The sequence below is a fragment of the Geotrypetes seraphini genome, chromosome 19, assembly GCF_902459505.1.
Source record: "Geotrypetes seraphini chromosome 19, aGeoSer1.1, whole genome shotgun sequence".
NCBI classification, from domain to species: domain Eukaryota; kingdom Metazoa; phylum Chordata; class Amphibia; order Gymnophiona; family Dermophiidae; genus Geotrypetes; species Geotrypetes seraphini.
Genome location: NC_047102.1, coordinates 12,480,884 through 12,506,974, shown reverse-complemented (window position 1 = coordinate 12,506,974; position 26,091 = coordinate 12,480,884). Strand labels below are relative to the sequence as shown.

The following is a 26,091-nucleotide window of genomic DNA, read 5'->3' as shown; positions in this document are numbered from 1 at the left end:
GTGTTTTACCAAAACACGGCCCATGTCGGGTCCGTTCAATACAAATGTGGATAGTGTTTTTAAGTTTTCTTGAAGAAACAGAACAAAGACTTTGAATATTCTTTGTTTCCACATTTCTGTTTTGTTTGGTTTGGCATTTTCTCCGTGGAAACATGGGTCATTTCCTCTCGTTTTCTGTCGTCTCAAAAGCATCCATCGACATACCCGCTCAGCTGGCTTCTATTGACCTGTAACCTCACTCAGTGCACGTGGGACTTGCAGTTCTGTATGCAAAGGACTACAAAGCCCACAATGCAGCAGAGAAAGGCCAGACATTTCACTACGGTTTATAGTTTTTTTTGTTGTTGCTGAAAACGCAGATATAAATAGCACAAATATTCCCCTGTACCATTCATAACCGAGTCCTCCTGCCTAATCCTTCCCTTCATGCCAGAGCTCAAATGCAAACTTTCTCGGGGTAGTGTTTTCAAATGTATTCGTTTTGTACACGCTGGGCGAGAATAAACCTCATCCCTATGCCACTAAGTGCTGGAGATAATCTCATTCCCTCAGATTCACTGCTAAATGACACTTGCCTTCTTTCTCTTGTAGAAGACATAGAGTTGACCTGAATCCAACCCAGAAAACTTCGTCCCTTAGTTAACACAAGCCAAATTCTTTGGAATAACTTTAAGGCCCGTTTGAAGCATTATCCCTGGGCGTAGAGGCACCAAAATCACTTGGAAAGGCCAGGTGCGCCAATGCGCGATGTTGGAGGGATCGCACGCTCGCCTGGACACTAGCCGGGCGTTTTCGATCAGGCACATACCTCTTGCAGTCTCTCGATGTGCATTCGACACACTTCTAAATCGCTGTCTCCCGGCACCACGACCAGCCCCAGTGGGATGGCTAGAAGAGAAGAGAGACTGTCGTCAACGCAACATCTTCTCAGGCAGCACCGATTACACGCCATAATCGGCCTGCCCTTATCTTCCTTTCGCTCCGCAGCGCAAACCTACAAAGAGGCTCATCTCAGGTGAGACCAATCGAGACGAGAGGTACTAGGTGAAGAGGGGCGAGAGCAAATGCATCGAGTGACATTACAGGCAAGAGAAGAGGCATCAGAGCAGGCTGGAAAAGAGAGGACGTACTGGAGGAAAGAGGAGGCAGAGAGTGAGGTGGGTGGCACTACGTGAGAGGGGGAAAAAGGGGTGACACACAGGGTGATTTATGTTTGTTATTAAGGCAATGACAACCTACTAAGGGTATTTTTAGACATAGATTGTTTGCACTTGGTGGTACATTCCGATCATTGTAATCCAATATATTTGTGATTGCAAGACATTCTGGATCAAGTAATTTGCTCCTTGCCAGCATGCAGTGGCACAGATTATAGGTGGCTTGTGATATGCTGATCATATTACATTAGTGACTTCTATTCCGCCATTACCTTGCGGTTCAAGGCGGATTACATAAGAGGTTATCTGGACATTTCCAGAAGAGTTACAGAGTTGAGCGGGTTACTTCGGGGGATTGAAACGCTTCCTGCGGCGTTAGCTTGTCTTGATGGATTTCTTGAATAGCAGGGTTTTTATTTCTTTTCTGAAAGTTTTGTAGTCTGGTGTCGTGATCAGTAGATTGGAGAGTTGGCGGTCTAGTTCAAATACTTGAAGGGTATTAACGTAGAACAAAATCTTTTCCAGAGAAAGGAAAATGGTAAAGCAGGTGAATGAGGAGCACAGGATGAGGCTAGATGAAAAAGGAGATGCTTAGATAATACTCTTGGTGAGAGAGGTACTGAGTAAGGCTGCGTGAGAGGGGAGTACTGGCATCAGGGAACGTTTGAGCGCAAAGCTTAGCAAAAGAGTGTTAGAGGTGGTCTTCATAAGGGGGAAAATGATATACTCACAGGCCTCCTTTAACTTTTCCTTGTCATAGTGCAGCGTTTCGTAATCATGCATGCTGACACGACTCACACGGATCCGCAGTCTCTCTGGGACAGGCTGCTGGCTGGAGGAGAGAAGCAAGGAAACCCCGTGACTGCCCAGCAAAAGCAGGACGGTCTCTGCCAGCTGCCTTGAGTTTCAACACTTCAAATCTAGGCCCAGAGAACCAGTAGAGAGATAAAGCAGAAGATGCGACAGTCCAGGAGAATCTCTATTACATGCAATGTGACCTCACTAGAGAGGTGAGGCACAAGGAGACAACCGAGACTGCCCCAGAGAAGAGCGACATCCCTAGAAGAATCAGTCATGATCATAGAGGCCAGAGACTCTGTTACACAAGCACACGTCACAAACTGCGCTGTGACGCTGAAAGAGGGGAAGACGCCTGTGAATTGTACAGGACAGAATTTCAGTCTCTATTAACAAAAAACTAGAACAGAGGACGATAAATGGATTTTTGCTACAATTTTGCAATCTTTGGATTTCTGAGTTAAAATCGGACCTAACTCAGCATCATCAACTTGGGGTTAGGCATAGGCAACTCCAGTCCTCGAGGGCCGGAATCCAAATCGGGTTTTCAGGATTTCCCCAATGAGTATGCATGAGATCTATTTGCATGCACTGCTTTCAATGCGTATTCATTGGGGAAATCCTGAAAACCCGATTGGATTCCGACCCTCGAGGACCGGAGTTGCCCATGTCTGGGTTAGGGCCACAGAGCAGCTTGTTTGGTGCTTCCAAAAAAAAAAAAGATGTCCCATTGTCTCTGCCTGAGTGCTAGCAGACAGATTAGATTAGAGACTGCTTGAGGAGGAAAGCGATGGTCTATTATAGGTTTCTGCAAGAGAAAATTAAACTATTTATTACAGATTATATTTGGGAATGTGTGGTGCGGTGGTTAAGAGCTACAGCCTCAGCACCATGAGGTTGCGAGTTCAAATCTCACATTGCTCCTTGTGACCCTGGCAAGTCACTTAATCCCCACTGCCCCAGGTACATTATGTGGGCCAAAAGATGCTGGAATGGTGAAGTAAGATGGACGGTGATCATCAGCTGCCATTGGCTCTTCATTTCTCGTCTAATTACAACTGAAGTTTATTTCCTCAGCGAGAAAGCAGAGCACTATTTGTGCTTCAGAAATCAATGAACATCTCTCCTCAGCAAGCAAAGGAAGCCCTGAGCACTCTTGCGTAATCCTCTTTCCTATACGTACTCGTTAAGGAGCGGCACAGAGGTGCGGCGCTTGGTTTTCTGCACCATGTTGGCCTGGTTACGGAGGGAGATCTTCACAACGGAGGGCGCAAGCTTACAGGGCTCTCCGTCCACCTGCATCGGGATGGACTTGTAAGTGGTCAGGACAACCTCTCGGCACTGATTCAGTCGCTCCCCGTGTCCTCCGACCTGTAATGCGGCCTAAAAACAAATACGAGGTCACAAGGTAGCCAGGCATGCTGAGCAATAAACACAGTTATTACCTCTGAAGAATGCTAGAGAAATTAAAGGCCTACCAGTGATGCCATAGTAAAACCAATGACTTCAATGCAGCCGTCGTCGTGTCTCTGTGGTTCGAAGTCGTGGTGTTCTCCTGGGTTGCCCCAAGGCATTGTACCTGCACAATATCTGCGAAGCAAAACACGTGGCTTTAATTGCGAAGTTTGGTTAAGTCAAGTCGTAAGATCTACTTTTTATAGACTTCGTCAGATCCGATCGATATCTAAATTTTTATGTTCAAAATCATTGAATATCTTAATTCATTCACTTGTAGTGTCTAAATTAGACTACTGTAATGCACTATTTACAGGCTTGTCACAGAAAGAAATTAAACGATTACAAATAATCCAGAACGCCGCTATTAAATTAATCTATAAGGCTAAAAAATTTGATCATGTCACACCCCTACTTAAGAAAGCCCACTGGCTCCCAGTAGCACATAGAATAGTATTTAAACAATGCTTACTCATTTTCAAAGCTTTAGAACACAAAACTCCTGCCTTTATATTTAGACTTTTAATACCCTATACTACCTCTAGATCTCTTAGATCTCAAGACCAGCAACTTTTAGCTATTCCCTCACTAAAAGTTATTAACACAAGGCGTAACACTATTTTTTCCATAACAGCCCCTCAATCTTGGAACAATCTTCCATTGTACCTAAGACAGGAAAAAAACTTAACAAAATTTAAGTCAGAACTTAAAAGTTTTCTATATATTGACGCCTTTAATAACTAATTCTTCCTTTTTTCTTTCCGCAACCATAACTTAAAAGGTCAATTGTCTTTGTCCCCCTTCCTGTTGTTTTTTCCCTGAATTTAATTAAATATTTTAAATTCGAATTAGTGATTGTATTATCGAATGTAACCATTAAATAATTTTTCCTTATGTTTCACTATAACCTATTTAAATTACCTTTAAATGTAATGTTATATGTGTTATTTGTATTTTAGATAATTGTTTGTTTAATTTAATAATTGCAAGTGTGTTACCATCCATTTTATTTGTACATCGCCTTGAATTTTGAATAGGCGATAAATCAAAAATACCTAATAAACTTGGATAAACTTGGGAACAGGAGGCTCTGGATAAACTCACTCGGCGCACATCTCACCTGGGGATGTTCAGAAAGACCAGGCACTGCAACTTCAGCTCCTGAATCTTTGCCGTCAGGTCGGTGTCATCGCACTGAGAAGGAAAGGGCCAACGTTAGTTGATAGACAAGCCTCAATCGCCCTGAACACGAGAGAGGCCTAGCCCTTCGTACTACCCGCTGCCGGCAACACAAGACACAGGCCTCTCGCAGAGGTAATGGCACTGGAGTTCACAGGCCAAACTCACCTTCAGCGTCTCCTATCGCCCACGCCACTTACCACCACTTTGATGTGTTTTGCCAGGTCCCTGGAACTTCCAGTGAAGAAATCGGAGAACGCTGTCTGAGGACAGAAAGCAGAAGAGAGCTGGAGTTCTCAGGACAACGCAACGCAGGTTCCCTGAACCATCCTGACCTTTCTGCCTTTTGCTTGCAATTTGCTTTTTAGTTTTTGATTGTAATTGTTTGTCTGGCAGCTCTGGAGTGTATACAAGATTAGGCTGTAACTGCCGTTCCCTCCCTGAAGCTGCAGAGACAGTTGGGAAACCCCCAGCTGTGGGGAATCAAACAGAGCCATTCCAGACCACAAAGCAGTGATACTCCACGAATCCCAAGGGCTTTACACATATTTTCCTTCTGACCCTGCCATGACAACAAAGACACAAAACAGGCCCAATATCCAAAGCGCTTATGCTTCTATTTTGAGAGTTAGGCTTCTAAATTGGCCTCTCTGAAAATTTATCAGTGCCGAGGGTCTAAATTTATACTCAGAACTTCACTAAATTCCTACATTTAGAAGCATTAAAAAAAAATGGGTGGCAAAGAGGGGCAGATTTAAAGTGGGGGAAAAAGTGACGAGCTTAACTCTTCCCAGCCTGCAGCTGAAATTCAATTAAACTCAAATCTAGGCAAATGAATGGCAGGCCAAAATTTACGAGCATAAGCCTAAATTAGGACGAGTTTAGAGCTGAAAACATAAGCTCCCAAGTTTGGCTGAAAATAGCACACGACATTAGGAGCTCAGGGTATATAGTCAGCCAATGACCTCATAAATGTAGTTATGGGAACATACTGTGACATCACAATCACAGGGAGAGGCTGAAAGACCAGATATCAGAGATGGAAACCGGGGTTCAATTCCCACTACAGCTCCTTGCGACTTTAGGCAAGCCACTTAATAGAGAATGACACGGTGACAAAATTCATCACCGTTCCCGTCCCCGCGGATAACCGCGGGAAATAATCCCATGTCATTTTTTAGTGTCCATTTCAACCTCGGTCCTTCTACACCAGCATTCTTCAGAGCAAAGCTTGCGGGTCAGTGGTTGTGGCCATTCATACTCTGATTCTTATGTGAGCCAAGGATAATGAAGCCATTGTGACATCACTGATGTGATTGGCTCTTAGGCACTGGTGGAATGAGGCATTATGACATCACAATATCTGCTCTGGATACCAGAGACTGTCATTCTGTAGTGTCTGTTTCAACCTCAGTCCTTCTACACCAGCATTCTTCAAAGCAAAGCTTGCGGGTCAGTGGTTGTGGCCATTCATACTCTGATTCTTATGTGAGCCAAGGATAATGAAGCCATTGTGACATCACTGATGTGATTGGCTCTTAGGCACTGGTGGAATGAGGCATTATGACATCACAATCTCAGTTCTGGAATGTTGCTGCTCAATCTCAGCATTCTTCAAAGCAAAGCTTGCGGGTCAGTGGTTGTGGCCATTCGTACTCTGATTCTTATGTGAGCCATGGATAATGAAGCCATTGTGACATCACTGATGTGATTGGCTCTTAGGCACTGGTGGAATGAGGCATTATGACATCACAATCTCAGCTCTGGAATGTTGCTACTCAACCTCGGTCCTTCTACACCAGCATTCTTCAAAGCAAAGCTTGCGGGTCAGTGGTTGTGGCCATTCATACTCTGATTCTTATGTGAGCCAAGTTTAGGATAATGAAGCCATTGTGACATCACTGATGTGATTGGCTCTTAGGCACTGGTGGAATGAGGCATTATGACATCACAGTATCTGCTCTGGATACCAGAGACTGTCATTCTGTAGTGTCTGTTTCAACCTCGGTCCTTCTACACCAGCATTCTTCAAAGCAAAGCTTGCGGGTCAGTGGCTGGGCCCATTCATACTGATTCTTATGTGAGCCAAGTTTAGGATAATGAAGCCATTGTGACATCACTGCTGAGGTTGGCTCTTAGGCACTGGTGGAATGAGGCATTATGACATCACAATCTCAGCTCTGGAATGTTGCTACTCAACCTCAGTCCTTCTATATCAGCATTCTTCAAAGCAAAGCTTGAGGGGCAGTGGTTGTGGCCATTCATACTCTGATTCTTATGTGAGCCAAGGATAAAGAAGCCATTGTGACATCACTGATGTGATTGGCTCTTAGGCACTGGTGGAATGAGGCATTATGACATCACAATCTCTGCTCTAGAATGTTGCTGCTCAATCTCAGCATTCTTCAAAGCAAAGCTTGCGGGTCAGTGGTTGTGGCCATTCGTACTCTGATTCTTCCCTCTCTCCCTAAAGAATGACATGAAGATGGTTTCCCGCGGTTATCCGCGGGGACGGGAACGGTGATGAATTTTGTCACCGTGTCATTCTCTACCACTTAACCTTCTATTGCCCCAGGTATATATCATATGTAAACTGCTTTGGAGTGGCAGGATATCAGGTCTTATCCCATTTTCCCCTTTTGTCAGAAAAGCAGAGGAGAAAAGGCTACTTCCCGTTCTCTTGTACAAGAGCGGAAAGCACCTGCTCAACATACAGTGGCGTAGCGAGGGTGAGAGGCACCCGGACACCCTCATCCGCTGTTTCCCTGTGCCCCTTCCCCCGTCCCCAGCTTTAACATTCCCGGCGAAAGCATCAACCCCAACCTGCTGCTGGCGTCGGCTCTTCCTCCGACGTCACTTGCAGATCCAGGACGTGACATCAGAAGAAAAGCCGATGCTGGTGCGAGCGGCAGGTTGGGATCGCTGCTGGCGCCGGGAACTTTAAAGCTAGGTATGGGGGAAGGGAAGGGGAGCGCGTGTGGTCGGGGGGGGGGGGAAGGCGGGGAAGAGGAGGACGAGTGCAGGCACTCCCACCAAGATGGTGCTCGGGGCAGAGCGTCCCCCCCCTTATCCCGCCAGAAATATTGATCCAAATAACAATACTTATTGGATAACACTCTACTGGGTAATATATATTATCTATATTCCATCAAACTAACTCAGATAACAATAATTACGCAAAATATTTTTGTAGATCCTCTGTATGCTTGTAATACAGCACTCCCCCAAAATTTGCGGGGGGTTCTGTTCCAGGAACCCCCGCAAATTTTGAAAAACCTCAAAGGCGGTTTTTCACCTGTCAAAAGGCAGGGGAGGCAGGAGAGGGCAGCTGGAGCGCCGGCGGGTGAAGAAAATCACTCGCGGTCTGCTCCGACCGCCTCTTCCTGTAGTAAAATCGGGCTACACCCATCAGGAGCTGCTTTGACACGCAGCTCCTAATTGGTGTAGCCCGACTTTACTACAGGAAGGGGCGGTCGGAGCAGACCGCGAATGAGTGAGTCTGCGACTCGCGAACCGTGAATTCGCGGGGGAACACTGTACTCCTTTATGCTGAAACCGTGGATTGAAGACAAAGTTTTATTTTATTTTTCTTTCCAGCTTATGATTTATCTTTAATCTTATCTATTGTTTTGCCTTTTGTCTTTGTTTTGTTCTATTTCTATCATTTAAATTTCTCCAAAATTCTACTGTTCAACGGCTCCCCCTTCTGCTTCTATTCCTTTCTCTCCTCTCTTCTACCTTCCAAAGTATTTAGATCAATGCTGTCTTGTTAAAATGTTTATTTTATTTTTATTTTTCCTCTAACTCTACTTTTCACTTCTCTATTACCCTCCAGGTACTTTAGTTAGATTGTGAGCCTTCGGGACAGTAAGGGAATTTTTCAAGTACCTTTCTTATTTCTAATCTTAATGTATATTTTCTGTAAACCGCTTAGAACCTAACGGATGTAGCGGTATATAAGAAATAAATTACATTACATTACATTACATTTCATATAGAGATACTAATCTACCACTGGAAAGGTGGAAGCGGATTAAATAAATATGAATAAACCAAACTATTCCGCTTATACAATGTAAGGGCACTATCCCCAACGGAAGAAAAAGCCTCAGGTAAATATTAGGGCAGAGCATGAAAATGCTCAAACCTCCTCCACCCACATCATTGGCAAAAAAACTTCCGAGGGGAATGGGCAACGTCCACTACCCTATTTACGCAGGACAAAATGCGTAAGCTGCCTTCAAAAATTGTGAAGTTTTAAGGGATGCTGTATATATGCCAACGTTTCACGGCATATAGCGATTTCCTCAAGGCTTATTCACTCCTCCACTCGCATTCATTGCGTGCATTGCTTCTTTGCTCTTACCAATGTCCTGATTTTGAAGGCAGCTTACGCATTTTGTCCTGCGTAAATAGGGTAGTGGACATTACACATTCCCCTAGGAAGTTTTTTTGCCAATGATGTGGGTGGAGGAGGTTTGAGCATTTTCATGCTCTGCCATAATATTTACCTGAGGCTTTTTCTTCCGTTGGGGATAGTGCCCTTACATTGTATAAGCGGAATAGTTTGGTTTATTCATATTTATTTAATCCGCTTCCACCTTTCCAGTGGTAGATTAGTATCTCTATATGAAATGCATAAAGGAGTACAGTGTTCCCCCGCGAATTCACGGTTCGCGAGTCGCAGACTCACTCATTCGCGGTCTGCTCCGACCGCCCCTTCCTGTAGTAAAGTCGGGCTTTTTCTTCCGTTGGGGATAGTGCCCTTACATTGTATAAGCGGAATAGTTTGGTTTTTCCTATAGAGATCGCATAAGCCATTCTGTTCATAGGATCCATTTTTAAATATTTTACTGCAATGCTTTATAATAATTGTGAATCCTTCAAATATAACTTATCTTTTTGAGATGACCATTCCTGCTGCTGGCTCAATATTTCTATATCCCATCAAACTAACCCAGATAACAATAATTACGCAAAATATTTTTGTAGATCCTCTGTAAGCTTGTACTATTCCTTTATGCATTTCATATACAGATCGCATAAGCCATTCTCTTCATAAATATTTCCGTGCAATACTTTATAATAATTGTGAATCCTTCAAATATAACTTATCTTTTTGAGTTGACCATGACCATGTTTCACAGAATTTTCTTGAGGGTTGAGGCTCGTTGTTTTTACTCTGCGCTCCACAGGACTGCCAGTTCTGCATGAACTCCCGTGGAGCGCAGAGTAAAAACAACGAGCCTCGACCCTGAAGAAAATTCTGTGAAACATGGTCATGGTCAACTCAAAAAGATAAGTTATATTTGAAGGATTCACAATTATTATAAAGCATTGCACGGAAATATTTATGAAGAGAATGGCTTATGCGATCTGTATATGAAATGCATAAAGGAATATTACAAGCCTACAAAAGATCTATAAAAATATTTTGCGTAATTATTGTTATCTGGGTTAGTTTGATGGGATATAGAAATATTGAGCCAGCAGCAGGAATCACACCACAGTTCAGACGGGGCTGGAGCAATGAGATCTAGTGGGGCAGAAGCTCAGCCCTTGCTGCCGTCTCTGGCTCCACTTCAAGTTTCACCTCAGACGCTTCCCACTGCTGATCTCGCAAAATGAACAGGCGGGAATCACGATTTCAAGTTTCTCATTCACCATGCAGGCTGAGAAGAAAGAGGGCAGCAGGCAGCCTGAGACAGGCACTGCTTCTTCTGTACCGAGTGGGCGAGGAGTGAGGAGGGGGCAAAGTGCTGGTTGGGGAGGGCATGTGCTCAAAATCTCTTGCTTTACATATTGCTCCCTCTTGGACCCCCCCCCCACACAGGAGGAGAAGAGAGGAGTCTGGAAGAGCTACAAACAGAGAAAAGCATGGAACAGATATCATTGGAAGAACCACTTACCCCAGCGTAAAACATTTTATTTCGAAACCGACTATTGAATTTCTCAGGATTTGCCTCTGGGGGGAGAAAGAAAGGAGAGAAAATAAGAAAACCAATGAGAGGCTGAAGAGTGCATGATGCAGTGGTTAGAGCTACAGTCTCAGCACCCTGAGGTTGTGGGTTCAAATCAAGTTTCAAGTTTCAAGTTTATTAGGGGACTTGATAAATCGCTTAATCGGATATTCTAAGCGATGTACATTTAAAATTTACAATATAAAAACGAAAAACAATAACAATGCAATACATTACAATACATACAATTTTTAAATAATGGCTAAAATACTCAAAAATTTGAACATTGTTAAACAAGAGGAAAGGAGGGATGAAATACAATTTTAAAGTAAAGAAGAAACATTGAGGGAAAATACAAAAGGGATATAGTTAAAACAGGTTTAACCAAATAAATATAATTCATGAAGTATAAAATTATGTAGAAAAGGCAACTTTAAAAAGGAAAGTTTTTAACTCAGTTTTAAATTTTCCAAGGTCTTTCTCCTCCCGTAAAGTAAGAGGGAGGGCGTTCCATGTTTGCGGTGCCATACAAGAAAAAATAAATTGTCTCCTTGTATTAATAATCCTATGCTGTTCCTTGTGACCCTGGACTTAATCCTCTCCATTGCCCCAGGTACATTAGAGAAGAGTGTGAGCCCACCAGGACAGATTGGAAAAAATGCTAAAAATAAAATAATAAATGTTTTGAGATTTTTCTTTGTTTGTTCATGAATTTTAATACAATTGTTTTTCAACCTGCTTCTTATATATAATTATATACACTGTATACTGCTTGAGGCACAGAGGAAATGCTGTTTTGTACTGTATGCAAAATCAATAAAGTTAAAAATCAAACTCCACCCCTGAAAATGTACAAAGAAATGCAGAAAGGGGAAGCAGAGAAGAGAAGGAGCGAGATAAACAGGAAGGGTGGGGAAGAGAGAGGAGACAGCGACTCGCACAGCAGAACCCAAGAATGACAGCCAGACTACAGACATCACCGTCATTAACCCAAACAGTTCCAGTCCTGCAAACACACAGAAACTATGCCAGTGGCGGAAACCCCCGAGAGAACATCTAACCCAGCTCCACGGGGAGAACTTCTTCAAACCTACCGGAGACTTTTCCATTCTTTGGACTTTCCCGCCAAAATTCAAATTTCTGACCAACTGACTTTCCCGCCAAAATTCAAATTTCTGACCAACTGATTTTCCCGCCAAAATTCAAATTGGTGGACTGCCCTGTTCCCAATCAGGTCAGTGAACCCACTATTTCCAAAGTCACACTGCAGACGTCAGAGCAGATCCTGAAGAAAGCCACAGCGTGGCGGCTGAAACGTCGGCTTCTAGCTAAGAAAGACGCAGCGAGACCCGGAAACCTGCAGCAAGCACGCAGAAACTACCCACACCTGGAGTGCAGAACAGAACTAGGGGCTTCTGTTTACTGCTCACCAGATAAAAAAAAATATTCAAATGCTGCTCTCTCGTCAGTAACAGCAACACAGCTCCCTCCACCACCAGGCATTATGAGGATAATTTGGGACGGAGCCACTTAATTTAAGGCAACAAGAAGACATACCTCAGCCACTTATGCAAGTAAATGACCTCTCGGAAAATACTGGCTAGCAGAAACGTATGTACCATGATTTAATGGTGCATATTTTGATGGTGGGAGTGTGCCTGGGCAGAGTACACAAGGAAAGCGTGCACAAGAAGCTGTGTAACTTACAGAAATGAGCATTTATGTGAGTTTGAACTAGCAACTGGGCATGTGCATTTTTTGTTTTTGCACTCTGGGCTTTTTATTTATTTAAAAATTTTCTATACGGTTTAAAACTAAACGGTTTACAGGATTACATACATAATTTAAAAGCAAAATCATCATAACAAACATACAAATAATCCTTAAAAATCATATTTACAAACTAAAACCACGTTAAAGGTCGTGAACAATTCATCAGCTTTGCCAGGGAGGGCAATTATTGACTAGAAAAAGACATCTACAATTGGTTGCATCTTGAGTAGTTTCCTAAACGTGCCCTTTTCACGATAATTTCGTATTTGGCTCACGAGGGAGTTCCTTATTTTAACTTTTGATACGTTTTAATGATTTTTTTTTAAAGTTTTGCTCTACTTATTTCATATGTATTATTTCTTGTTGTTATGTAAGTTGGCCATTGTTCCTCGCCTAGATTTGTGGCTAGGTGGGTTATAAATACTTTTTAAATAAATAAATAGCGCTGCTGAAAGTGATTGAACCTTAAAAGTCAGTGCTTTTTCAGGCGTTTGCACTACTGTTCTATACAGATAAGCAGAGGCCAGCTTTTCTTTTAGACTTGGCCTCGAATAGGACCCCTAACCAGCACCTTTATTGTTACAGAATTATTCTCCAGGTGCACAAAGACAAAATCATGCAAAATAATCAGTACCTGTAGGACACGAACTCCCAGGACTCGAGCACAGCGACACAAATAACAGACCTCCTTTTAGAAAACCAAACCAGCCAGATAGCTTTAAGGGAAAGGGGACTTGTAGACCGCCTTTTTGTGGCTTTGGCATTTCAAAGCTTACCTTCAAAGCGGTGGGTACGGGAGGATTAAGTGACTTGCCCAGGGTCACAAGGAGCAGCACCGGGACTTGATCTCACAACCTCTGGGTGCATAGGCAGCAGCTCTACTAGTGAGCCGCACCTTCAGTTTGTCCTAGTATGGCAATTCTTATGTAAGTCAAGTATAGGACAATGAAGCCATCACTGATGAGGTTGGCTCTTAGGCATTGGTGGAATGAAGCATTATGACATCACAATCTCAGCTCTGAAATGTTGCTATTCTTTGGGTTTCTGCCAGGTACTTGGGACCTGGGTTGGCCATTGTTGGAAACAGGATATTAGGGTTTGATGGACCTTCTGTCTGTTCCAATATGGCAACTCTTATGTTCTTATGTGAGCCAAGTACAGGACAATCCAGCCATTGTGACATCACTGATAAAGTTGGCTCTTAGGCATTGGTGGAATGAGACATTATGACATCACAATCTCAGCTCTGGAATGTTGCTATTCTTTGGGTTTCTGCCAGGTACTTGGGACCTGGGTTGGCCATTGTTGGAAACAGGATATTAGGGTTTGATGGACCTTCTGTCTGTTCCTATATGGCAACTCTTATGTTCTTATGTGAGCCAAGTACAGGACAATCCAGCCATTGTGACATCACTGATAAAGTTGGCTCTTAGGCATTGGTGGAATGAGACATTATGACATCACAATCTCAGCACTGGAATGTTGCTACTCTTTCGGTTTCTGCCAGGCCTGGTTTGGCCACTGTTGGAAACAGGATAGTGACATTCAAAGCAGTGGGCACTGGAGGATTAAGTGACTTGCCCAGGGTCACAAGGAGCAGCACCGGGATTTGATCTCTCAACCTCTGGGTGCAGAGACAGCAGATCAACCAGTGAGCCACAGCCCTTCCTTTAGAACCCTACAGCGAAACTACACATCTGCAGAAATTCTACATTCCCCCACCACAGACCCCCACCAAATAAAGAACAAGAGGTGAAATATTCACAAGAGAGTAATTGGGCAGGAAAGGCCATAACAGGTTAAAATCCTGACGGCTGGCTGCCAAAGTTATATTCAGCGGCATTTACTCTAATCTAATCTAGAGTTCTTCTATTCTGCATCCAGGTAAATAAGATTCGGAGCCGATCACAATAAGACAAACTTTAAGTTAAAGGGAATCCTTTTTACTATCATGCTGCCGGGACCCCCCCCCCCCAGCCAGCCCTCTTCTGGGAGGAGGCGGGAAGGTGTGGCAGCAGCTGGCCCAAGAAGAACTGCGAGGTGCCATTTTCAGTTTTGGCTGAAACCGAACAGCAGATTTCGGACAGTGTCACTATCAGTTGTGAACGCCGGGACGGCGGGAACAGCGTTCAAAGTCCATGCACTGGGTATGTGTTTGGATAAAGCTAGGCCCCAAAAAAGGCCATCTTAACTTTATCTGGCTACCAGGCAGAAAATCATCTGATACTTGGAAAAGTCCCAGTGCACAGATGTGCTGGATATTTGATGCCAGAATCCAGACTAGAGTCCAGAGCTGAATATTCAGGTATAAAAAGCCCACAGCAGTTGGCATTTAAAAAAAACAAAAAACGCCAACCTCTGTGGACTACATATTGACCTGTCAGTCACCACAAATTAGAACTATGAGTGTGCAGACAAAAACTGCATGGGAAACCCCCAACAAGCCTGCCCTATGCATGCAGAGAAATAAACACATTTCATGTGTTGTGCCAAATGTTACCCAGCTAGATTGACAGAAGGTCAGGGTGGGGGAAGATACAGAGAGAGGAAATAACAGAAGAGTAGGGAATGAGAGACAAAGCGATCAACAGCAACCCTTAAGGGCCCTAGAGTAGAATTTGGTTAAATAACCGGTGGGGATTGAAACAGCACAAGGACTTATGGAGGCTGGCTGAAGGTTAAGTAGAAGACACCTGGGGACCCTTTAAATGAGGGAACGTCTTTAAGGCTTCTGTGAGGCAGCAAGATTCAGGAGACTAAAAGGTTTCCAAGCATCCTCTCGGAACATACCGTACCTCGGGACTCGTGGAATTCCAGCGTCACATGAGCATCGAAGCCTAGGCTGAAATAGTTATTAAACACATCCAGAGGGAGCTGAGGGAGAAAGAAATGAAGCAAAGCATTAAATTCCCTAGCAGCAGCCTCCACCCCCCCCCACCCAAAGTCTTCCTCATTCTGTCCTTCCTCCCCCCCTGCCCCCCAGCTTCTCCTCATCCGCTCTATTTTGGTCTCTCAACTTTGCTCCCACCTTCCAGCACTAATTATTTGTCTTTTTAAAATTCTAAGTAACAGCAAACTGGCCAGGCCTCTCCCCTTTCCGTTCCTGTGCCCCTCCCCTCTTTTGCCAGTGCTGTTATCCGTTGTGTGCGAGTCCGTCCCAGTGTTGGGCAGCCCTTGGTTCTTGCCGATCGCCTAGCGGAGTCCCTATGACTCTCATGTATCAAGCAAGTAAACAGCAGTCTTAGCTAGGCACCTACATTAATGGAGCTAGGCTGACCTACAAAGAAATTAAAACTGCATTGTTTGATAGATTTATCTCCTAAACAGAAGTTACACTAAATCTAACAATTTTTACTATGTCTATTCTTGAGTAATATGCTGCACTTTTATAATTTGCATATTGTAATTCGCCGATTGCCCAGCTCTCTTCGGCGTGAACCGCCTAGAAGTCGTCTGATTATGGCGGTATAGAAGAATAAAGTTAGGTTATGTTATATGTCAAATTCAGGGCCCCCAACAAAAGGATTTTGGAGAGGGCCTCCAGAGGGGGAGGGGATTCCATCTCAGAAGACTTGAGAGTGGCTGAAGGTCAGCCTGAATCTCTTTTTGGGACACTCTGCCTGTCACACATTATCATGGAAGAAGAACCCTAGTGGTCAGAGCATCCAGGGGGGACACGCATTCAAATCCCACTGCTGCTCCTTGCGATCTCGGACGTTTCACCGTCCACTGCCTCAGGCAGAAAATCAGATCATAAAACCTCTGGGGACAGGGCAATACCTTGTTAACCTGAATGCAACTCGCCTTGAGTTACGACTTGAAAGGTCTGGGCAGAATCCAAATAAATCGCCACTGCCTGAGGTACCTATTAGATTATAATCGCTCTGGGGACAGGAAACATTTACTGTATCCGGTAGCGCAGTGAGAGTGAGAGGCGTCCGTGGCGGTGGCACCCCTTCTCTGACTCCCAACTCCATTCTCTCCTTCCCTGCCCCCCTCCCCCGCACCTCTTTAACATTCGTGGCGTGAGCAGCAATCTCAACCAGATCGCGCCAGCGTTGGCTCTTCCATCGACGCCGATTCCTAGGCGCAGGTCCAGAAGTGACATCAGAGAAAGAGCCGACGCTGGCACGAGCAGCAGGTTGGCGTTGCTGCTTGTGCCGGGAATATTAAAGGGAAGGGGTGCGCGGTAGTGGGGATGGAGAGGACGGGTGGCCAGAGCTCCCACCAAGACGGCGCCCGTCGGAGCTGACCACCCTTACTATGCCACTGATTGTACCTGAATGTAACTCACCTTGAACTACTGAGCAAGCAGGCACTAAATCCGAAATAGAGAATGACATGGGGAGAAATTTTTCCCTGTCCCCGTGAGTTTTGTCACTATCCCTGTCCCTGCCCCTGCCCCATTCCTGTAAGTTCAGCCTTAACCACACTAGTCTCAAACACATGATTTTAAAGGGTTTGAGGCTTGTGCAGATGAGGACGGAGCTTAGGCATTGGTGGAATGAGGCATTATGACATCACAATCTGAGCTCTAGAATGTTGCTACTTAGGATTTTAAAGCGTTTGAGGCTTGTTCAGATGAGGACGGAGCTTAGGCATTGGTGGAATGAGGCATTATGACATCACAATCTGAGCTCTAGAATGTTGCTACTTAGGATTTTAAAGTGTTTGAGGCTTGTGCAGATGAGGACGGAGCTTAGGCATTGGTGGAATGAGGCATTATGACATCACAATCTGAGCTCTAGAATGTTGCTACTTAGGATTTTAAAGTGTTTGAGGCTTGTGCAGATGAGGACGGAGCTTAGGCATTGGTGGAATGAGGCATTATGACATCACAGTCTGAGCTCTAGAATGTTGCTACTTAGGATTTTAAGGCGTTTGAGGCTTGTGCAGATGAGGATGGAGATTGCAGGAATGGGTTAGGGAAAGAAAAAGAACTCGCCAGAACGGGGCGGGAAAATGAGTTCCTGCGGGGACGGGGAAAAATTTGTCCCCGTGTCATTCTCTAATCCGAAATCCCTCTTTACTACCAACTGAGCATTTTGGAGTGGAGTGAGCGATATTCCCTGCAAGCTTAGCAGATGGAATGTATCGAGTGCTGGCAGAAAGCCCAGAGGAGGAAGAGGGACTCACCTTGTCTGTTGCTGTTTCGTCCCTGTCTTCGGGGTTTGCCTCTGGGTTACTCTCAACCTGCAAGTTCCACCGGTCCAGCTGCACAATGTTCCCATCTTCCACATGTGACAAAATCTTGGACAGAGGCTCATCGGTATATCCCTGTGACAGTGGCATGGGAAACAAGGTGAATGGGAGCCGTTAGAGGGGTACCAAGGTGCTGCACACAGCAGCAGGGGGTTATTAATGCAACCCCCACCCTTCTATCTGAGGGAGTAGAAGAGGAGGTTCAGGCTTATTTTAGATAGATGAGTGACATCTCTAAAATACTGAGCAAAAAGGAAGAATCAATCGTCCCTGGTACCTTCAGGGCAGATTTATCCATTAGGCACAGAGGCAAATTCTATAAATGGTGTCCCGATTGTAGGCATCTGTAGGCGTCCTACCGCTGTCTAACCAGCCAATTGGGACGCACCTTTAAAAAAAACAACAACCCAACAACATCCCGAGGCAGGCAGGCATCTTCGCGAGTCTAGAGAGGCGCACAGGGCGGCCTAAGCTAGTCCAAGACTAGGTATGGGCATGATTTCGACCAGAAGAGGCCTTAGGCGAGCTTAGGCAGCCCTAGGTGTCTCCCTAGGGCCACGATAGGCGCATGAAATGTAGGAATGGGAGAAAATAAGAACTGCTCAAGTCTGTCTCTGATGAGCAACTATAGACCTGGGAGTCCATCTAGTAACCCTGGAAATTTTGCAGTAACTGGAATTAGTTCTGATTCCTGTGGAACAATAGCGACATCTTGTGGGAAAAGCAAGAACTGCTTTAGCTTTCCAGAATTCAATACAATGATTTTTTAAAATGTTTTCACGAGTGGAGCAACTCAGAGCTGTAAGATTACATTTTTCCACCCAGTTTTGAGTTACTGTAAAGGTATTGTGCCTGTGTGTGTAGAAAGGGGAAGGTTCTCCTAAGAACTGCCTCTCTCAAGTACAGAGAGAAGATGCTCAGATCCTGTCCCCCACACTTGCAACTTACCCCACCCCAGTTCAGTGTCCTGGCAAGGTCATTTCCTGTACCCAGAGGAAGTATGGCAACGGGAGGCTGAGGATTTAGCTGCAACTGATCCAAGATGGAGAGGATCCAACCCACCTGCACAAGGAAGCAAAGAGAGACCAGTACAGAAGTTAGAGGTCAGCAAGTTAGAACATCAAGTGTGTATGAACAGGACCATGCTAAACCTAAAGGAGATAGTGCTTTACCTGACAAGACAAACCTTATGTCCTTGAGAGACTAGGATACAAAAATGAAGGGGTTGATATTTAGCATGGTTCAAGTGAGCGAGAAACTCCTACCTGCTTAAACCACGCTGAGTGGTTCATAGACAACGGCGCGAAAGACAAAAGCGCGCGCCGACAATTGAGCGCAGGGCGTGCCACCGCACCGCTCTAAATTACAGTTTTTAGGGGCTCAGACGGGGGGGTTTTGTTGGGGAACCCCCCAGTTTACTTAATAGACATCGCGCCGGAATTATGGGGGGTTTGGGGGGTTGTAACCCGCCACATTTTACTGTAAACTGAACTTTTTCCCTAAAAACAGGGAAAAAGTGAAGTTTTCAGTAAAATGTGGGGGGTTACAACCCCCCACACCCCCCACAACGCCACCACAACGCGGCGCGATGTCTATTAAGTAAAGTGGGGGGTTCCCCCCCCCACCGGAGCGCTAAAATCAGTAATTTAGAGCGGTGTGGCGGCGCGCGCTGCGCTCAATTGTCTGGGCGCACCTTTGTCCCGGCGCGCTTTTGACCTGACACCCGCTGAGTAGACTGGCCGCTGATATCAACAGCACATAACCAGGCAGAGCTGGCGAATATCAGCTCTAACCACCAAGGCATTTTCTGGTTAGTGCAAGGGCGGTTGGGGGAAGGGGGGGTGTGTGAAGCCAGCACTGAACCGGTTAGTGGCAATATTCAGTCTGTAAATCAGACTTGGGAGGAGGCATGGCCTAGTGGTTAGAGTTGTTGCCTCTGTACCCTGAGGTTGTGGGTTCAATCCCAGCCTGCTCCTTGTGACTCCGGGCAAGTCACTTAACAGCTTATTGCCCCCAGGTACCACACTTAAGATTGTGAACCTGCCAGGACAGATAGGGAGAATACTTAAAGAGTACCTGATTACTATTCAGTGGATTGTAAATGGCTTTGGGTGACTCTCTTCATGAAAAAGGCAGTTAATTAATCCAAATAAACAAATTTTTTTAAAAAAATCAGTTAACTAAGGGTATAAAGTTAGGAAAGGCTGCCCTAAACATGATCGAAACATTTAAGTACCTCACGGGACGTGTCGAAGTGGAAGATGATATTTTCTTTCTCAAGGGACCCTCGGCCACAAGAGGGCACCCGCTCAAACTCAGGGGCGGAAAATTTCATGGCGACACCAGAAAGTATTTCTTCACAGAGAGAGTGGTTGATCATTGGAACAAGCTTCCAGTGCAGGTGATCGAGGCAGACAGCGTGCCAGACTTTAAGAATAAATGGGATACCCATGTGGGATCCCTACGAGGGTCAAGATAAGGAAATTGGGTCATTAGGGCATAGACAGGGGGTGGGTAAGCAGAGTGGGCAGACTTGATGGGCTGTAGCCCTTTTCTGCCGTCATCTTCTATGTTTCTATGTTTCTATCTGCCAAATTCAGAAATGGAGATAAATTCCTCTATTCCATAACAACAGAATCCAACAGAAGAGAGAGCAGAACATAGAAACATAGAAGATGATGGCAGAAAAGGGCCACGGCCCAACAAGTCTGCCCACTCTAATGACCCACCCCCTTAATTTCTTCCTTGAAGTGATCCAGCCTGGTCTTCAAAACCAACTTTAAAACAATCGATCAATCGTAAAAACATCTTTATGGTATTATATGTTCTAGGACTCCCGATGCAGGCAACATAGCCGAAACACATTGCGTGTCGAGTCCATAACCTGCCAGATGTTTTTAGGATTGATCGATTGTTTTATGCATGGTTTGCCTTATTGGTTGCCATTAAAGTTGGAGACCAGGATGGTTCGGTTTTCTCTTCTATTAGTTGCTGTCTGCCAAATTGACAGGGCATTGGTCTGAATACTGGCTGGTGACCCGTTAACTTCCAGTGACCACACCGACACAGATATTCAGTACCAGAGCCTAGATATGGCCTGGCACTAAATATTCAGATTTAAATTCAGCCTGCGGATATCAACGAGTTTAAAACTGCGGACGACCAAGAACTAAATATTGGGCTCAAACATATTAAAAATAACGGTCCATTTTTTTTTTTTTCTGGGTCAAATATACACAACTTCTTGCCAGGATGTCAAATGGCATCACACAGCGAGACTCTCCATGCAGGAATGGTCTAATGCCTGGCAACTAAAATTCAATGCAAAGAAATGCAGAGTAATGCATTTGGGGATTAATAATAGGAAGGAACCGTATATGCTGGGAGGAGAGAAGCTGATATGCACGGACGGAGAGAGGGACCTTGGGGTGATAGTGTCCGAAGATCTAAAGGCGAAAAAACAGTGTGACAAGGCAGTGGCTGCTGCCAGAAGGATTCTGGGCTGTATAAAGAGAGGCGTAGTCAGTAGAAGAAAGAAGGTGTTGATGCCCCTGTACAGGTCATTGGTGAGGCCCCACTTGGAGTATTGTGTTCAGTTTTGGAGACCGTATCTGGCGAAAGACGTAAGAAGACTTGAGGCGGTCCAGAGGAGGGCGACGAAAATGATAGGAGGCTTGCGCCAGAAGACGTATGAGGAGAGACTGGAAGCCCTGAATATGTATACCCTAGAGGAAAGGAGAGACAGGGGAGATATGATTCAGATGTTCAAATACTTAAAGGGTATTAACGTAGAACAAAATCTTTTCCAGAGAAAGGAAAATGGTAAAACCAGAGGACATAATTTGAGGTTGAGGGGTGGTAGATTCAGGGGCAATGTTAGGAAATTCTACTTTACGGAGAGGGTGGTGGATGCCTGGAATGCGCTCCCGAGAGAGGTGGTGGAGAGTAAAACTGTGACTGAGTTCAAAGAAGCGTGGGATGAACACAGAAGATTTAGAATCAGAAAATAATATTAAAGATTGAACTAGGCCAGTTACTGGGCAGACTTGCACGGTCTGTGTCTGTATATGGCCGTTTGGTGGAGGATGGGCTGGGGAGGGCTTCAATGGCTGGGAGGGTGTAGGTGGGCTGGGGTAAGTCTTAACAGAGATTTCGGCAGTTGGAACCCAAGCACAGTACAGGGTAAAGCTTTGGATTCTCGCCCAGAAATAGCTAAGAAGAAAAAAAAAAAAAAAAAAAAAAATTTTAAATTGAATCAGGTTGGGCAGACTGGATGGACCATTCGGGTCTTTATCTGCCGTCATCTACTATGTTACTATGTTACTATGTTACTATGCAGTTTGCACATCGACACCTTGCTGGGATTTTACCCACATAATGCATCGGATTTTTAAGGGTGTAAGCTACGTTCTGCAGGACACACATTTGGGTGAAGGCGAGGGGCAAGACAACTGCAACAAACCCATTTTACTTACCGTCCCATCTCCCCCGCATGCCAAGATTCGCAATGTAGGGACCTTCCGATACATCTCCAGGCTACGGAGGAGAGAAAAACAGGATCAGTCCCAGGGGGGGCCTGAAATCAGTCCAATAAACACCGACAGACCACTCCTTCGAGATTGATTTCAGAGGATTTATGCAGTTAGCTTTGAATTTAGTCAAATAAATTGTTGGCTGAAAATCTGAAGCACAGGCGTCCAAACTTAACCGGATAAGGTTTAGGATGGCACGTTGCGACGTCCAAGTTATAGATGGATAGGGTGGCTGAAATCGTGCTAAAAGCTACCTATCCATCACCCTCATAAATGCCAGACCAGTGAATAACAAAGACATCATACTAAAAGACCTCACACATAAAATCTGTGACATATTCCTGCCTACTAAAGCCTGCCCATGACAAATGGATTGCAGAGAAACGTATATTGGACCTAGATCTCAATGTGTGTCACATTAGGTTAAAAACTTGCATTGACACAACATGCACTGCCAAGGATAATGATGCAAATTGTAACCTATCGACAATATAATATGTACGTTTAACCTGTAAGCCGTTCTGAGCTCTTCGGGGACAACGGGAATTAAATAAATAAATAAATACGTACATCGTGACCTCCTGTAAAACCTCTATGTGATTTTTTTTTTTCCTGTCTTTTATTATTCTTCAGTCCACTTCTTCCTTTTTGCCCTAATGTATTCAGACTCTTAGGTCCTTACTACTACGACTATTTATCTTTTCTATAGCGCTGAAAAGTGGATGCAGCGCTGTAAGTTCAACATGCAACAGACAGTCCCCCTGCTTTGAAGAGCTTACCCTCTTATTTGGACAAACAGAACATAAAGGGGGGAGGGGGAGTTGGGGAGTTTCTTGCAGAGAATGATAGGATGGGCATAGGTAATTTTTTTTTAATGGTGAGTGGGAGTTACTTACACTGTACAGAAGCATAAGTTAAGAAAATGCTATCTTGTGAGCAATTGTATTCTTAAAATCTCCAAGTCCACTCACTGGCAGTTCATATTTTCAGAAAGGCAATTTTCAAGGAGGTATGAGCTTGGCTAGAATGGCCAGATTAAAAAGTGCCCCATTCAGGTCCCCGCTTTTACAGTACAATGTTCCTCCACGAATTCGCAGAACCGCGGACTCATTCGTAGTCTGCTCCGACCGCCTCTTCCTGCAGTAAAGTCGGGCTACACCAATCAGGAGCTGCGTGTCAAAGCGACCTTGTTTCACCAATGTTTGGCTGGTCTCAGCGTGGCTGTACTTTTCAAGGCTGTATTGTTTGTTCCCCTGATGAGCCAAACATTGGTGATAGAAGGTCGCTTGTTGGGAAGATTGGAGAAGACGTGACAGCGTTGGAGCTCAAGTCGTCTTTTGTCAGCCAAGTCCTTGAACGTGCCTCCTTTGCCCTTTTCAAAACCTGAGCTGTTCTGTGAGTTTTTTTGCCAGTGAAAGTATCAAAAGCAGTTTTGATCGGTACCTTTTGGTTTTATACTGCTACATCAGTCTGAGGCTTTTTCTCCCTCTTTTTGGGTGCATGCTGGGTTTGAAGAGGTGGGGTTCCTCAGTGCCACGATCACACAACATTTTCAATCATTATATGAACATATTATAATTTGTTAATAATAATTCATTAGCAAAATATAATTTTGAGGGTGCCGCTGAATTAGAGATGTCACTGTGGAGCTTGGTTTAAATTATTTTTGCTCCAATTTTTATTTCCACCTTAGATTTCTGGAACAATTTTGAAACACTGAGCAAAAACAGGTTAAGGAGTGAAACACTGGAATGCATTTTGGGGGTTTCTAGCAGACTATAGCAGGGTTTGGGGAAATTAGCAGTTGGTTCAGGTAAGGAAAATACTCACGCCTCCTTGGGACCTCCCTGGCTGAGGTCAAAGACTTGGCGTGGATTAAGGTACCACATGAAGGACTGGATAATCTTTGTTCCCTGCAGAGAGAAAGGAGCTTCATCAGGTAATTCAGAGTAGAGAATGACATGGGGACAAATTTTTCCCCATCCCCGCAGGAACTCATTTTCTCATCCCAGGGCGAGTTTTTTCCTGTCGAGCTCCATCCTCATCTACACAAGCGTCAAACACTTTAAAATCATAAGTGTTCGAGGCTTGTGCAGTTAAGGCAGAGCTTACAGGAATGGGGCAGGGAGAGCGACAAAACTCACAGCGATGGTGAAATTGAGTTCCTGCAGGGATGGAGACAAATTTGTCCCCGTGTCATTCTCTAATTCAGAGCCCAAGGATGGACTATGGACTGAGCCAAGACCTGTGGGTGAGGATGGGGGCACACAGAAAGAAACAAACTGAGAAAGGAAGGGAGGGGGGGGGAAGACGAGAGTGGCCATGTACAGCTAGGAAATTTGCATACTGGTGAAAACAACTCACCTGGTTCCCCCCACTTTTGGGATTCACAAATACTAGGAGTGGTTTCATGTGGGCAGATGGTGAGGGTTTTACAATAAAGGGTCTCCATCGACCTTCCTGAAATAAGCAAGAAAGGGATTAGCCAGTAGATGTGGTGGAGACAAAGACCAGTCTGAATTCAAGAGAACATGGGAGAGAAACACTGGATCTCTTAGAGAGAGGAGGAGATGGTGGCTGCTGCAGATGGGCAGACTGGATGGGCCTTTTGGCCTTTATCTGCTGTCATTTTTCTTTAACCATAAAGCTCTATGACATCACAATGCAAGTGTAAAGAGCCTTAGCCTAGAGGAAGAGGAGATGCAAATGTTAAGAGCCTTAGCCAATAGGGAGAGGAGGAGATAGTGGATGCTGTGGATGGGCCATTTGATATCTGCCATCATGTTATAATGTTTCTATAACCATAAAGTTCTATGACCTCACAATGCAGGTGTAAAGAGCCTTAGCCAATAGGGAGGGAGAGGAGATGATAGCAGATGCTGCGGATGGGCAGACCGGATGGGCCATTTAGCCTTTATTTGCCATCATGTTTCTCTGTTTCTACCCTTTTATTGAAACTAGAAAATGTCAGTCAAATTATATATTTTCATAAAACAGACTCTAGATATTTCTACATTTCTCCAGTTTATCTCTCCTACCTTTTTCCTCTTCCCTTGCTCCTCCCGTCTTCTTTCTTTTCCATCACTCTCCTCTACCCCCTCTTTTCTTCCTTCCATGACTGGCATTAGCAAGATGTGAGCCCTGAGCCTGTGCAAAGCCGATGGTGTTGTTGTTTAGGAGGGGGCACCCCCAAACTTATTATCACCCTGGGCCCTTCCCTCCATTGCTTTTGATCCTTTTCCCCCCATTCCTACCTCTGTCCCCTTTTTGCTGGATCTCCTCTTAAAGGACGCTCTCTTTTTCTTCTTACTGGACTTCAGCGAATTCTAACAGAGGAATGAAAAACAAAACTTTACAAAAATCTGAGTCGGGAAGGAGAAACAGGTGGTGAGAAAGCAAGAGGGAGAGATGCTGAGATGAGAGACAGGCCATGAAAAACAGACAAGGAAAGAAAAGAAAAGAAAAAAAACCCACCCAAGAAAGAGAAAAATTGCAAGAGAACAGGATAAAGAAGGGTAGCGAAGACAAGAAAAATAAATAATGCAAGAATAAAGAGCAAAAGAGGGGTCAAGAGAGAATGTCACATCATAACGCACTAATCGCTCCATTTCAACAAATACAATACAAAAAACCTTTTTTTTCCAAAGTCTGTTACATTAGACTCTTCAGTTTGGAAAAGAGATAGCTGGTCTGAAAGTTATTTGTCATACTGCAACAGCTGAGAAAGGTCAGACCATACTTTCTCCACCAACACTACAGGATACTGGTCTAATCAACACATGTAGGTCTTGCTTGTTGGGGTGGGGGGAGGGGAGGACATCTTATAAAGGAACTTAGTAAGATGATAAAGGGGATGGAACTCCTCTCGTATGAGGAAAACCTAAAAAGGTTATGGCTCTTCAGCTTGGAAAAGAGACGGCTGAGGGGAGATAGGATTGAAGTCTCCAAAATCCTAAGTGGAGTAGAACAGGTACAAGTGGATCAATTTTTTACTCTATCAAAAATTACAAAGACTAGGGGGGACACTCAATGAAG

The 26,091-nt window shown here is 44.5% G+C and overlaps 1 protein-coding gene across 8 annotated transcripts in view; it reads right to left on the bottom strand.

The window, feature by feature from the left end:
* DGKZ (diacylglycerol kinase zeta) overlaps nucleotides 1-26,091 on the bottom strand; it is a 182,915-nt gene that overhangs the window by 51,191 nt on the left and 105,633 nt on the right. For all 8 annotated transcript variants that reach the window (XM_033928412.1, XM_033928413.1, XM_033928414.1 and 5 more), the window contains 14 exons: nucleotides 25,311-25,382; nucleotides 24,421-24,516; nucleotides 23,887-23,969; nucleotides 22,000-22,060; nucleotides 18,473-18,586; nucleotides 17,459-17,599; nucleotides 15,118-15,196; nucleotides 10,499-10,554; nucleotides 4,790-4,852; nucleotides 4,531-4,604; nucleotides 3,434-3,545; nucleotides 3,139-3,338; nucleotides 1,889-1,989; nucleotides 809-888 (listed from right to left, as the gene is read on the bottom strand). In XM_033928412.1, coding sequence (XP_033784303.1) covers nucleotides 809-888; nucleotides 1,889-1,989; nucleotides 3,139-3,338; nucleotides 3,434-3,545; nucleotides 4,531-4,604; nucleotides 4,790-4,852; nucleotides 10,499-10,554; nucleotides 15,118-15,196; nucleotides 17,459-17,599; nucleotides 18,473-18,586; nucleotides 22,000-22,060; nucleotides 23,887-23,969; nucleotides 24,421-24,516; nucleotides 25,311-25,382 — 1,332 coding nt within the window. The remainder of the gene's footprint in view (nucleotides 1-808; nucleotides 889-1,888; nucleotides 1,990-3,138; nucleotides 3,339-3,433; nucleotides 3,546-4,530; nucleotides 4,605-4,789; nucleotides 4,853-10,498; nucleotides 10,555-15,117; nucleotides 15,197-17,458; nucleotides 17,600-18,472; nucleotides 18,587-21,999; nucleotides 22,061-23,886; nucleotides 23,970-24,420; nucleotides 24,517-25,310; nucleotides 25,383-26,091) is intronic.